Consider the following 14,800-nt stretch of genomic DNA (forward strand, 5'->3'; position numbering starts at 1 on the left):
ACTGTTCTGATCATATCTTCCTCCCTCACTCCATATCCTCCTCCCTCCACTGCCTGCCCATCACTTCCTCACCTCCCTATCTGTCCATCTCACCCTCCCAACTCTTTCTGTTCATCCTCTCCCCTCTTTCTCTCCATCTCCTCCATCATCTTCCACTGTCTATCTCGTCCTCTTCTCTCTCTGTCCATCTCCTCCACCTCCTCTCTCTCTTTGTTCATCTGATCCTTCACTCCCTCTATGTCTCTACAACCCTTCCTGCCCCCTCTCTCCCTACCCATCCCCTTCTGCCCCTTCTCTTCCTATCCATCCCCTCCTGTGCCCCTCTTTCTCTATCTCCTCTTCTACCCATCTCAACCTTCCCCAAAGCAAACCTATCTGCACATGCAGCCCCTGCAAAAGAGGCCAACACAGCAGGCTGCTATAACTCCCACAACACACCTCTCGTGCAGCACAGTCTATATTGAAAATCCTTTTTTCCCCTTGTGGTATAGGCTGCCATGCAAAGCAGGTTGATCACAGCAGGCCAATACTACTCCAACACAGCATGCCTGTTGCGCTGGACAGCCTACACATTGGAGGTAGGAAAACCGTTTCTTTTCCCTGTTGTGTAGACTGTTCTGCACAGCAGATCGATATTCTCTCACACAGCACACTTGTCATGAAGGGCAGCATATACAGCATGGGCTAAAAAAACCACACATCGCTGTAGCTCCACAAATAGTAAAAAGATTATGAGCACCTTATGTTGGTTCTCACCAGTCAACTAGTTTGTGTGTAAAATGTGGACTGTTCCAGTCCAGGTGTTCTTACACATACATACACATCCTCAACTTTATACATTTCGATCGATGTACCAGCCTTTCCCAATGGCTTCACCTGTATGCAAGTTTGACACATATTGCACACATCTCCTCCTTCCCCCATTCTTGTTCCATCTCCTCCTCCCTCACTCTTCTCATCTCCTCCAACCCCTCTCTCTCACCATCTCTTTCTTCTCCATCTCTCTGTCAATGCCTTTCTCCTCCCTCTGTCAATCTCCTCTTAGAACCTCCCCCCTCTCTGACCCATCTATACCTAATTCCCCTCTGCCCCATGTCCTCCTCAAACCCTCTCTGAAAAACACCTTCTCCCCCCTCTCTGTACCCATCCATTCCTGCCCTCTTCCCTCTGTCTATCTCAACCTTCCTCCTCTCTCCCTGTCCATCTCCTCTTCCCTCCCTTCACTGTCTGTCTACTGCTCCACCCCAATCACTCACTATCCATCTCCTCTAACTTCTATCTGTCCAGATCCCTCCCCTCTCTCTGTACAACCTATATTATAGGGGCTGCGAACCCATTGCATGCAACTAATGTATAGCCTGCACAGCAAAGCAGGAAGGTAGGTCCGGCTGATCCTATTGCCACACCTGTTGTAGGGCACCCTATATAGCAGGGGCTGGACAAACACGTTCTTGCCCATATATTTGCTCATATTGGATCTTATAAACCCCACAGTGCTGATACTTACAAGACCTGCTGTTTCTGTTCCAAATTTGGTTGTAATTGATCCACGGGTTTGGCAGGAGATCCCAGACATACACTCTGTTTTATACATATAGAGAGGAGAAATAAATAAATAAAGATATAAACTAGCTTGATACCTGCAGCTTTGCCTACATGTGCATTTGTTACATATAATGAGCACCTCTCTTTCTCTCCCCCTCATCTTGGTCCACATCCTCCTCTGACCATACCTGTCTCTCCTCTTCCTGTCCATACACCTCTCTCCTTTCTCCATCTACCACTTTCTCACCCCATTTCTGTTCATTTCATCCTCACTCACCTCTCTGTCCATCTCTCCCTCCCTATCTCTCTACCCATCTACTTCTCCTGCCTCTCTATCTGCCCATCTCCCCCTCCATCCTCTCTCTCTCTCTCCACAATCTCTTGCCCCACCTTTCCATCTTCTCCTGCTCCACTCCCCATATCCATCTCCTCCTCCACATTCTTCCTACTCACCTTCTTCTTCCTGCCTCTCTGTTCCTATCTCCTTCCCCTTGTCTCTATTGATTTCCCCCTCTTGCCATCTATATCCTCCCTACCTACCTGTCCTCCTCCTGCCCCTGCTTTCTGACCATCCCCTGTTACCCTCTTCTCTTTGGCCAACTCTTTCAGCCCCCCTCTCTGTTCACCCCCTCCGGCCCTCTCTCTGCCTATCATCTCATTCTCCTCTCCTCTCTGTCCATTCCATCCTGTATTCATCCCCAACCTTACCCTAATAGAGCAATAGGTTACTACTCCAACACAACGTGTCTGTCATACAGGTCAACCTACACGTATGGCACTAGAAAAAACACGTTTATACCACATCTTCGCTGTCATTAGAGCCAGGAGGTTATAAACACCAGAGGGCTGATACTCTCGAAACTTCTGTTTGTGTGCTAAATTTGGCTGAAATAGGTCAGAGGTTTGGGAGAACACACTGGGCATACATACTTACACTCTGCTTTATGGACATAGATTAGACTTTTCTTGGTAGCCTGACCCACATACACATTCTATACTTAAATTGGATGCAACTCATCAACACACTCACTCAGTCCACTTCTTTCCCTCCCTGGCTCTCTATGCCGGAGATGTTGAGTTTATTTAGTCCAATCTGTAATTATAAATGAATGTAATTTGAACTGTCTTTACAGCACCATATCCTCTGCCTCCTCCCTCCTGTCTCATCTCCTCATCCACTGTCTCTCCATCTATGTCCACATCTCCACAGCTCTGTGTCCATATCCCCTCTATTGGTCCATCTCATCCTCCCTCTCTCTATGACTATCCATCCTCATCCCTCTTGGTCCATTCCTTTACCTTCTCTCTCTTTCCATCTCCTCCTCCCCCTCTCTTTCTCTCCACCTCTTCCTCCCCCAGCTCTAATCATTCCCCTTTCTCCACTCTGTCTGCCAGTATCCTCCTACCCAGTCTCTCAGGCCAACTTCCCCTTCTCCATCCCCCAGCCCATCTCCTTGTCTTGTCTGTCTCTCTCTCCCTCTTATACTACCCTCCAACTATCTATCCTGCCACTCTGTCTATCTTCTCCTGCTCCCTCTCTCTGTCCACCTCATCCTCTGACTGTTATCTGTGCACCTCCTTTCCCACCTCTCTCTGTCTCTGCGTCTCCTCCTGCCCCTCCCTCTGTGTCCAAGTCCTATACCTACCTCTCCATCTGTCCATCTCCTCCTCCCCTATTTCTTTGTCTGTCTCCCCCCCCCCCCCATTCTCTACCCATCTCATCCATCCCCTCTCACTAACCATCTCCTACTCCCCCCCCCCCCCCCCCTCTCTACAGTCAGACATGCCCAAATTTGGTTGAAACTGATCTAGTGTTTTAGGAGGAGATATTGGACATACACACATACATATATCCACTTTTTTATGTATATACTAGCTTCTTCCTGTGGCTCTGTCAATTATGTGTTCGTCACTCTGTCCACCTCTGTGCAGGAGTTATAGAGAGTTTATTTATTCCAGTATGTAATTGTAAAGTAAATAATGGGAACTCTCTTTGCAGTGACATATCAACAAAATGGTGCTGTGTTTAAGGCTATTATTTTGATTTTTTTCATTGATAGGGCTTCGCAGGTGAAAACCATCTGAAGCATTTCTAACTACATCGACTTTCCTCACACTGTGGAAGTATTGTCGCAACAGTGTATGTATCGATGGTTCATTTAATACCTATACCAGATATCTATATCATTTTCCTTCTTTTCCCTGTCTCTTCCCATCTCCATTGTCCCTCTGTCCGATTCCTCTTCCTCAATTTTCTGTGTACATCTCCCCTATCTCTGTCCATCTGATCTGCTCCCTCTCAATGAGCATCTCACCTCACCCCTCTCTGTCCATTTACTCCCCTTTCTTTGTGCCGATCTCCTCCTCCGTCTCTTAATCCACCTCATCCACACTCTGACAGTCCTCTCTCCATCTAATCCTCCTCACTATATACCCCAATCTCTCAGGTCAGCTTCCTTTCACCCTCTCTCAGTTCATTTCCTCTAACCCCAATCTCTGACAATCCTATCCTTGCCCTCTATCTGTCCACCGTCTCCTCCCTCTCACTCACTGTCTGTCTCTTCCTCCCATCTCTATCTATTCATCTCCTTCTCCATCCTCCCTCTCTGCCAATCTTCTCCAAACTCTCTCTGTATCTCCAGTTCCTCCTTCCTTCTCTATCAGTCCACCTCTTCTCATCTGTCTGTGCCAGTCTCTTCTCACCTCCTGCACATCTCATCCTTCCCCCTTTCTCTGTTCCCATCTCCTCCTCCCCCTCTCTCTACATTCATCTCCTACTCCCACCTCTCTGTCTGTCCATCTTCCCATTCTCCTTTCTCTCCACCTCATCCTCCCACCTCTGACTACCCATCTCCTGCTCCCCCTCTGCTCAGTTGTGCCCATCTGCAGGTGTAGCCATTGCAATGCATGCAGATACTACCCACACAAAATCCTGTCATGCAGAGAAGCCTAGATAACAGCAGTTGGAAGCCCTTTTTCAGCCACATCTCTGCTCCTGTGGGAGCTATGAGGTTCTAATTCCCCACAGTGCTGATTCCCAGATAGCAAGCGGTATGTGTCAAGGGTGCCCATGTGCAAGGAGATGAACTAGATCTGTTGTACTTTTATTATTTTGGAATATGTATAGTGATTTGCATGTAGCTGTAAAAAAAGGTAATTTTCTGACACTGTGAAAAACCTGTGTAATACTGACTTTTAATCACTTTCTTGAAAAAATACACATGGTAACACTATATGTGGGTGGAGGGAGCGGTCCCCTTGCCCCGGAGCATGGGCGCCCTTGGTATGTGTATCGAACTGAGCCAGTGGTTTAGGAGGAGATGCTGGACACGTACACACAGACATACGCTGGGTGTCCAGCGAAGCAGTCCCAAATTTCAAAATAAAAAATCTCGCAAACTAAGATTGCAGTGGTATGTTGCAAGGCACCATCATCTCACTGAAGTCCTTGAAGAGTGATTAACAAGGTTGATGGTGGTCTGTTCGAATGAAGTGTTTGTCTGCCGTCATTTTCAGCACTTTTCACATAATTGCTGTGTTTGGTTGTATTATAGTGATGCACATTAAAGCGGTTTTCTACGCTAACTTCACACGGTTTTCAAAATAATATTTCCGCGTCAGTGCTGAACTTCTCTCCAAAACCATGAAGAAAACCTCGCAACTTCTTGCTGGTGGAGGTCTCTATTTTCGTTGTGCTGAAGCTGATTGAGACTATATTCATACCGAATACAGTGGCCCCATGACGCCGGAAGCCACATTTGTTGACTTCGAGAACGTTTTGTCGACTCCGCGCAACAATGTATTGCGTCAACAAACCGACTAATGTGTTACGCTGCTTATCTGCCACAGTCCTGATAAATAAAGCTTTGTAGTAATGTTGTGCTTGCTTGTGACACTATCACCTGAAACATTGTCGTGTTTGTAGTCTAGTGTCCAAAAAAATACGATAAAGATGTGCATTTTTATGTGCGTCTATTAAACAGCATTTCCGTCGTCGAAAAGAGTAGTTTTAAATATTGAAGCACTGCTTATGTCATTAATCTATAAACATAGTTATTTTAATGGAAGCTAAGCTTAACTGACTAATACCGGTATTTCATCAGAAAAAATCTTGAGGATGTAATAAACATAAAAGATACGGCACTGGTGGAGAACTAAGTTCTAGGATGAACAAAGTAGGTTCAAAACATAGATACAATGTTCACTGTTCCGTGTAAATGTAAATGCAGTATTCCTTCCACGATGGATTTTTTGTTTCTGACTTTTTTCTTTTTTTTGTAACGAAAACCAAATAAACTTACCGCGAGGCTTCCAAGATTGTTGGAAGCAATCCAATGACGCTATCACAGTCTGGTCCTTAAGAAATGCTTCTATCAAATCATTTTTCCGATACGTTTGAAATGGCTGATTGAAGCAGTAGGTCTGAAATCTGAGATTGTCTTTCATTGACCTGCAGAAATACGAGAGAAATGTAATGGTTTGTATCAAAAACAATTAATGTCCAACCTCGCATTTACCAACCATTTCATTAACAGTTCGGCTACGTCTTTCTTTTTAAAAGTATTGAACTCTCGGTTCGGCACGTATATGAAAGTGTAAGTATCCTCCATGATTCTTAGGAGAATCTGATGCCTAGCAACGAAATATTAGCCGGCTCTTTCGTTCTGTTGGGTATTTTAGTTTTGGTCTGGCCAAAGCTGTACTACTGATGAGATAACGTATACATTTGTACCTTCAGTATGGTAATTTAATGAGTTATAGCACGAATACTCCTATTCACTATATATGCTTGTAATTCGCTAAGAGTAGTATGATAAGTTTTTAATATCCTTGACGCCAGAGATCACCGATCGCAGCTGACCGGCTTGATCGAAGGAAGCGGTTTGTGTGTAAACAACAGCTGTATTGTGTTGTTGACGTACGTCTGTGACACGTTTATGAACTTTAACCTGAGACAACCATGTCCCCATCAATACGCCAGCGTAATCATGCCCATAGTCGCAAGGATATTAAAAAAATAAGTGGACGAAAATCATCAGGAAATTCCAGGTCTTTGAGTAAACGAACTTCTTACACTGTAAAACTTATGAATGAAAGTCGTGAAATTGAACTTTTGTGTTTTAGGCGAGAAGAATATAATCCTGCGCCAAGTCCGTCTGATATGGGTATTGTGTATCCAAGTGGCGAAACCGCATTTAAGGCACTACTTTCTGCACGATTTTGTGCAGCAATTTGGAGCCACATTTCTGACTGCGACGAAACATACAACTACTGGGAACCAGTGAGTGATAAACTGTTTCAAGATGCTAAGAATTTGCGTACAGCAAAGCCATGATTTACGCACGAGTTACCGTTTTAGGTACCGGTAATACAAGGCAGCCAGCCAAGTCATTCGAAGTAGTAGTATTTGTAGTAGTAAATAGTAGTAGTTGTTGCTGTTGCACTGACAGTTCCCTGATATTACTTTACGTCCACCGATTTGGTAATAACTTCGTTGCCATTTTTGAAATACGTTTTATCAGTTCTTTATTCTTTGCAGTTCTTTCCTTTAATTACTGTGTTTTCGTGACGATGGAAAATTTCCCAAACTGTAGTACAACCAGAGTTTCCGGGTGGTTCAGTTGTGTGGTAAATAATTTCCAGGCAGCAAACCGTAGGCGTATAGTTTGTCATAATATTGACACCGTCTGTCTTGCCATGTTTCCAACTCCTTTTTCAAACACTTTTAATTGGTTTCCTATATCTTGCATGGTCTTTTACTTATATTATATTGATCAACAGCATGTGAAAAGTATTCTAATAAACATACTCTCAGACAAACAACATTGACACTCACTTTGGAGGATTAGTAATGGAAGACTGATTGTTGTCCTCTGCTGAAAATACGGTATGTAATTCTTTTTTAATTGTTTTAGAAATAAAGATTAATGTGAAAATAGTCATAATTGTAGTAAAACAAAGCTGTCAGCTTAATTTCTTGAGAAATGGTGTGTGATTTTCACAAGGTAATTATCTATACACTGAAAGCAATTAGTTCTTCCAAACCATAACGGAAACATGAATTTAATTATTGCAAGAGATGCTCCAGGACCAAACACAAACCTCAGTTCAAATCATAAAACTTACAGATATAACATTATTTGTTGACTAAAACTATAAACCCTTACAGCAGTGATGACTATTATAATCGTTCATAGTTTCTGTTATCAAGTGGTACTAGGACCTATTTTCTAATAGATGGCTCAACAGGCCAGTTAACTGCTAGAGCATATTTAAAGACCTGAAAGCCTCATACCAACCATTTTATGAAAGTGTTGAAACTGCAATTTCTGATAAATTTGATAGATATGCTAGAATAGTATAGCTTTTGACAGTAGTAATTATTGCCCCCAAACATTATGAACTATGAATAATTGATCATGTAGAAACTTCCTGGAAGATTCATCCTGGAAATTGATTATGCTGGGTACAAACTCAACTGACAAGCTACGTTTTTCAGTATGAATGTTACTGCATTTCATTTTGTGATATGACGTTTCAGTCAGTAAGCATTGCCTGCAAATCTAAAGGATTGAGGTTTGATCCGAAGATGTTATTATTTGTTTTGGATTAATTTCATTTCAACCTTGGACAAGTTTTTTGCTAGTTAAAAAAATACATAACAACATTTTCCAAGTTCTGTTTTAACTGTGGCTGACACTAATTGATAATATAAGGTAGTTTGTCTGGGATATGGACCAAGTACTGTAGACCTAACATACTGATGGAGTAGCCAGTATAAATATTAACTGCTTCAGCCTCATTGCATCATCTGTCTTCGTACATGGTGATAACTTGTTCTATGTCCAAATATTCCAGTCATTCCCATCAGAACTTTTCCTCTGCAATAAAAACAGGTAAAAAGCAAAGAATCAAACATTCTGGGTGATGAATTATTTTTTTAAATTCTCATTAGCAAATTTACATCACCAAATGTTCTGGAGGTCTTGTCAGTATTCATAAAGACATGGAGAACTTTTCTTTTGTGGTTTGCGAACATATCTCTTGCAAAGCTCTTCCCTTCTGCACCACTGCAACTGAATTCCTATGAAGAAACAATCTGAATTGTATTATTTTATTATCTTCCAGGGCTTTGAGTGCACTTTATCATAGCCTGAAGTGAAAAATATCATTCACAAGACTCTTCTTTTAAGACTGCATCACTCTCCTTCAAAGTCATTACCATTACCGCACCCATTTTATAGCCTTGTAGCTCCCTTCCAAACACCACCCTCTTGCCCTCACTTGGTACTGTTTGTGCATTCATTCACCTGCCACACCTTCTCAACATTTCCATGTGCTACGGAACCATAGGGTTTAACCTCCTCCCTCAGCTTTTCTGCTTTTGATCATCCTTACATTTTTAAATCGCCATCAGCTTTTTGTTTGCACGCCTGTACCTATGTAAAACCTCTTTTTCTGAAGAAGAGAAACTTTACTATGTGGAGGTCAAATGGAGTTGGGCTGCTCATGTACGCTGCATATGGCATGGTAAGTCATTGTATGCAACCCTCTAGATGAAATGTATTACTAATCTCACTGCCAAATGACAATATTTAACTAAGTTCACCACCTGCGCGTGATCAATATGAGAACTGTCATATTCATCACAAGCTCTGAGATTTGAAAGCACTCAGGACTGGACTGAGGCTTCTGTGAGCAGAATTCTGTCTAGGTTTAGCAGTGGTCACATATCTTGCCAAATTCTTCATGTAATTCGTGTACTGGCAGGCTAGTGAACCAAGGGTGCTGATGTCAGAGGACCAATTACCATCTATGAGTTCCCAGAATGCTGGTATTCTACTCCAGGTGAAAGAATATTGGGAGTACTGGACTGAAAAAACAGGAAACTAGGCCAGTGGCTGCAGGTTGTGGGACACGCCCATCTTCCTCTACACCTGCAAGCAGGTGTACAGAATTTGCCTATATAGAAAGTGACATGGACTTAAAGAATCCAATTTTTATTTGTGACCATAAATTACTGATAATGAAGGAATCTCAGCCAAAATGGCAAGATATATTTCAAAATAAAATGAACATGCCATGGCAGTCATTACCATAACTGCACCAATATGCACACATTCCAATACAGAGTTATACAACCTATACAAAGAGTTACAGAAACTAATTAGATGTCAATAAATCCCTCTAAAAGATGATATTAGGGAATTTCAGTGTGGAAATAAGAGAAAAGACAAAGAATGTTTTTTATTCGGAAACTTTGTACATAGTAGCAGAAATCACATGTTAATAGATTTTGCCAAGAAGAAATATGCTTGTTGTCAACACATTTTCTAGAAATAAATAAACAGAATAGTGTTTTAGAATGGACTGAGTCTGACTAAAACTGAATTTATCTGTTTTAGCAAACAATAAAGAAATTGTACAGGTGTGTTGGACAGAAAACACTTAAGAATGGGAACTGATCATAGACTCTCAAGATGTAGAGTGAAGTTAGATGTAAACCTGAGAAGAAACAGACTCATTAAGTAGGAGATAAGAACTGAAAATTATGTGGATAAGATTTAAGAATAGGGAGATATGCCAGAATAAATTACACTGCAAGTTCAGTATCTGGATCCCAGATGCAGACAGAAGTGCCAGTGATTTAATAAATGAACATATTCAAACTGCAAAAGGTTCTACTGGCACAAAGAAGTTAAAAGGAAAGGAAATATCATTTGGAATAAAGAAATTATTGCACAGTAGGTGCAAGTTACAAGCAAGCAATAAGAGGAACATAATTCTTGGAAGTAATGAAATTCTGGAAGTAATGCCAGATTAGGTGTGTAAAGTCAGTTTAGCTGTGCAAAAAGACAAAAGACAAATTGATGATGATGTTCCAATAAAAATAATTAAAACTAGAAGAAAAGTAATCCAAAATTAATGTCCCAAATTATTTACAGAATTCTGCAGGGGAAGACAGTTCTGCAGAACTGGAACCATGCTGGAATTATTCTCCTTTTCAAGAAAATCAGGAGACATTAACAAAATCTGTTATAATGGTCTTCAGAAACATGGCACTGATTCAACCTAGTATCCTCATTAGTATCATCATAATCTGTTAATCATCACTATTGGATTAAGGCCATCGCTAGACTTTTACATGCCTTATGGTCTCCAGCTGTGCGCATTCAAATTATTCTCATCATATCTAATAATGTCATCTACCTATTTTTCAATATGTTGTCGCCATGATCTTCTTTTTATTTCTCGGAAACCAGTAAAGAGTTTCTACGGTTCATCTGCCAAACATTTACTTAGCTAAATGCCCTGCCCATTTAATTACAGTCATAATTACTACTTCAACTCCAGTCTATTCCTCTCATCAGTTTGCTTGTTTTCATTTGTATGTTAGTAATTTCGAATATGCATTCTATTATTCACGTAGAAGCCCTAATTTTTTAAATACTGATTTCATATTTAAAGCTCCTGTTGCACTACCATAAAACAAAATGAGTAATACACATTGATATGAAACTTTTCTTTTGAGGTACACCAGAAGCTTAGTTTTGTAAGCTACATCTTACTTGGTTTATCAGAAGCACAAAAGGCAATTTCAGTTCTAGTCTTTCTGTTGCTGTCCGTCCATTCAACTACCCTAAATATGAAAAAATATTTTTCCGGTACTATTTTCTTTTCAGTATGTCGATTATACATTGATTCAATCTTATTGTTTTAGAAATTTTGGATCACTTTCAATCTTATTCATTTAAGTTTTCCCACTTGTAGCTAAAGTTTTTCTGTGTTATGGGCAAGTAGCACAATGTCATCAGCAAAATGAGAGTGGTTCAGGTATGCCCCATTTGGTCATTGTTTCCCCATTTTAGGAATCTAAAAATTTCATCTAGGAGTTCTGACATTACTTTTGGTGATATGGGATCTCCTTGAAAGAGTTCTCTTTCAATTTTGAGTTTCGCACTATCATGATGAAGTTTAATGAGACTTTACCATTGATACATGTATCCTTCAATACATTAACATTCTGAAGAATATATTTGCCACATCTTCAGTATATTAACATATAGTTTGTATAAGTGCCAGACTACAAATCAAAAGCTCAGTGGTTTAAATCTTACTGTAGTCGATACTAAATTTTGTTCTGTAATTATTTTTATTATCTCTGAAAATGATCTGTGGAATCTGAAAAATTCCAAATTGCACCATGCATCAGTCTATATTAAACTGTAAGTCCTATCCCTATTACTGACTGGGTAAATCAGTTTAAAGGTCAGAGGAAATCCAGCCCTGAGGAGCTGCTTGAGCATTGTAGCATTTTCAATTCCCTGCACAGAGTCATTTTTTATAACCACCCTCCACAATGCTTGATGGTTACTATCTGTCAGTGCATGAGGTCTGTGTGGTCTTGAGTTAGCTGTGGTTGTTCCTTTGTGTTTCCACTTCACAATCGCATCACCAGCAGTCAACTTTGTGTGTGTGTGTGTGTGTGTGAGAGAGAGAGAGAGAGAGAGAGAGAGATCATGATCAGTTAGGTCAAATCCAAGCGTGCAAAATTTTGTCGCTGATAATTTTTTTCTTTTTCAGAGCCACTACCTCCTATTTGGGAAAGGATTTCAAACCTGGGAGTATAGTCCGAACTATGCTCTCCGCTCATACATGTATCTTCTCCTCCATGTGGTACCTGCATGGCTGTACCATCGTTTACTGCAGCCAAATAGGCTCTTGATCTTTTACTTCACAAGATGCCTTTTGGGACTCTTGTGTGCCTTTTGTGAAGTTTACTTTTACAAGTAAGATATTTTTGTATGTTGGTGAATATAGAAGTATTAATAATGATAACATTGCTGAAATAGGCAATTCAGGTTGCAGTTTATTTGTTTGATTTATGAATAGCAGCAGGCAAATACAGTAGGTATGTACAATGTAGCTTTGTATGTTAAATTGTAGATTTCAATTTTGTGATTATATTTAAAAAGCTGAAATTAAAGAGAAAATGAATGAAAATCTCAGAAATGGCTGAGCAGAGAATAGGTTGTTAAGAAAATATGTGATAAGTGGTGCTAGATGTTTCTGAAGAATAGGCAATATATACAACATGTGAAACGAATAGATAATGCTCACAAAAAAAATGGGTTGTTGGAAATAGGTAGCCATTTTAATGTTTGGGAGCTCAGACTCCTGTCCTCTCCTCATTAAACATGTGTGTGTATTCAAATGCCTTTACATATTGCAATACATGCTCCATACATGTGAACTTAGAAGTTGTTACCAGAGTCAATGATTTTCTAGACTCCGCCACACCCTCAAAGAATCAATTTATTGCAGAAGTTTGACTTCGTACACAAGAAAACCAGCAGATTGAAAATAAGGAGCTATCATGATGAACAATTAATCAGCACAAGTATGATTTGCAGGGAAGAATAATGGATTCAAGTTGCACATTCCCTCAGTGATGTGAATGAACTCCTTGTATCTGAATTCAACTATGCAGTGGTTGATTGTTGTAACTAAACTGGAAAGACCCTATCTTTCTAACTGAAATCAAACGACACTGTGGCGTTGGAATACCATTATAAAAATGATAAACTCCCACCTAATGAGCTGGTGCCGCACAATATACTCACCAGCCTCTTGTCGTGTCGATGGACATGAAAATGTGGGTCAGCGTGAGATCTGCGCTAGCCCAGAATCAGTGGATCATGATGCCCCAGTGCAGAACACCAGAATGATCACCCTCTTAGCAATTGAGCACATGACGTTGCCTCTAAGATGACCAATCCCAGAGTTCCTGATCATGTGTCCATACAAACACTTCCCTGTTCCCACTACACAAAGCAAACACTAGACAGGCAAAATGTTATTTATGTCTGTCCAATGGTGTGAAACTGCCATGTTAAATAATTTCCCATTATGTAATACTCTTAGGTGACAGAAGTCAGGGAATATGCCCTAATATCGCGTCGGACCTCATTTTGCTCAGCATAGTGCTGCATGCTATCTATTCTTTGTAAACCTCTTCATCGCTGAGTAACTATTGCAACCTACATCCTTCTGAATCTGCTTACTGTATTCATCTCTTGGTCTCCCTCAATGATTTGTATTCCCCACGTTTCCCTCCAGTACTAAATTGGTGATCCCTTGATGCCTCAGAATGTGTCTTACCAACCGATCCCTTCTTCTAGTCAGATTGTATGACAAATTCCATTTATCCACAATTCTATTCAATACCTCCTCATTAGTTACGTGATCCACCCATCTAATCTTCAGCATTCTTCTATAGAGCTTCTGTTCTCTTCTTGCCTAGACTGTTTATCATCCATGTTTCACTTCCATACATGACTACACTTCATACAAATATTTTCAGAAAAGACTTCCCGAACTTAAATCTGTACTCGATGTTAACAAATTTCTCTTCTTCAGAAACACTTTTCTTGCCACTGCCAGTCTACATTTTATATCCTCTCTACTTCAAACATCATCAGTTTAACTTGCTTCCCAGCTAGGAAAACCCATCTACTACTTTAAGTGTCTCATTTCCTAATCTAATTCTCTCAGCATCACCTGATTTAATTCGACTACATTCCATTATCCTCGTTTTGCTGTTGTTGATGTTCAACTTATATCCTCCTTTCAAGACACTGTTCCTTCAGTTTAACTGCTCTTCCAAGTCCTTTGCTGTATCTGATAGAATTACAATGTCATCAGGAAACCTCAAAGTTTTTATTCCTTCTCCCTGGACTTTAAATCTTACTCCAAACTTTTCTTTTGTTTCATTTACTGCTTGCCCATAATACAGATTGAATAACATCACGGATAGGCAACAACCCTGTCTCATTCCCTTCACAATCACTGCTTCCCTTTCATGCCCTTTGATTCTTTATAACTTCCATCTGGTTTCTGTACCAATTGTGAATAGGCATTCGCTCTCTATATTTGACCCCTGCTATCTATAGAATTTGAAAGAGATTATTCCAGACAGCATTGTCAAAAGCTTTCTCTAAGTCCACAAATGCTGTAAACATAGGCTTGCCTTTCCTTAACCTATCTTCTATGAGAAGTCACAAGGAAAGTATTGCCTCGCATGTTCCCACGTTCTTTGGAATCCAGACTTATCTTCCTCAAGGTCTTCTTCTACCAGTTTTTCCATCGTTCTGTAAAGAACTCATGTTAGAAAACGCGACTTTAATTTTAATACCTGTTAACACCTGCTTTCTTTGGAACTGTATTTATTATATTCTTCTTGAAGTATGAGGGT

At 40.5% G+C, this 14,800-nt stretch overlaps 2 protein-coding genes across 5 annotated transcripts in view; one reads left to right on the plus strand and one right to left on the minus strand.

Moving 5' to 3' along the window:
* LOC126457646 (cilia- and flagella-associated protein 300-like) overlaps positions 1–6,292 on the minus strand; it is a 152,963-nt gene extending 146,671 nt beyond the window's left edge. For 2 of the 3 annotated variants that reach the window (XM_050094121.1, XM_050094120.1), the window contains exons 1-2: positions 6,067–6,292; positions 5,847–5,995 (exon numbers count right to left, since the gene is read on the minus strand). In XM_050094121.1, coding sequence (XP_049950078.1) covers positions 5,847–5,995; positions 6,067–6,155 — 238 coding nt within the window. In that variant the 5' untranslated portion in view covers positions 6,156–6,292. The remainder of the gene's footprint in view (positions 1–5,846; positions 5,996–6,066) is intronic. The other variant, XM_050094122.1, reaches the window with a different exon arrangement.
* A 98-nt stretch (positions 6,293–6,390) lies between these two features.
* The window catches only part of LOC126457644 (alpha-1,2-mannosyltransferase ALG9), a 152,547-nt gene continuing 144,137 nt past the window's right edge, over positions 6,391–14,800 (plus strand). For both annotated transcript variants that reach the window (XR_007585496.1, XM_050094118.1), the window contains exons 1-3: positions 6,391–6,594; positions 6,670–6,826; positions 12,130–12,335. Coding sequence is in view for 1 of the 2 variants with exons in the window: in XM_050094118.1 (XP_049950075.1) it covers positions 6,506–6,594; positions 6,670–6,826; positions 12,130–12,335 (452 nt within the window). In the remaining variant the exon portion in view is untranslated. The remainder of the gene's footprint in view (positions 6,595–6,669; positions 6,827–12,129; positions 12,336–14,800) is intronic.

The sequence above is a fragment of the Schistocerca serialis genome, chromosome 2, assembly GCF_023864345.2.
Source record: "Schistocerca serialis cubense isolate TAMUIC-IGC-003099 chromosome 2, iqSchSeri2.2, whole genome shotgun sequence".
In the NCBI taxonomy this organism is placed as follows: Eukaryota; Metazoa; Arthropoda; class Insecta; order Orthoptera; family Acrididae; genus Schistocerca; species Schistocerca serialis.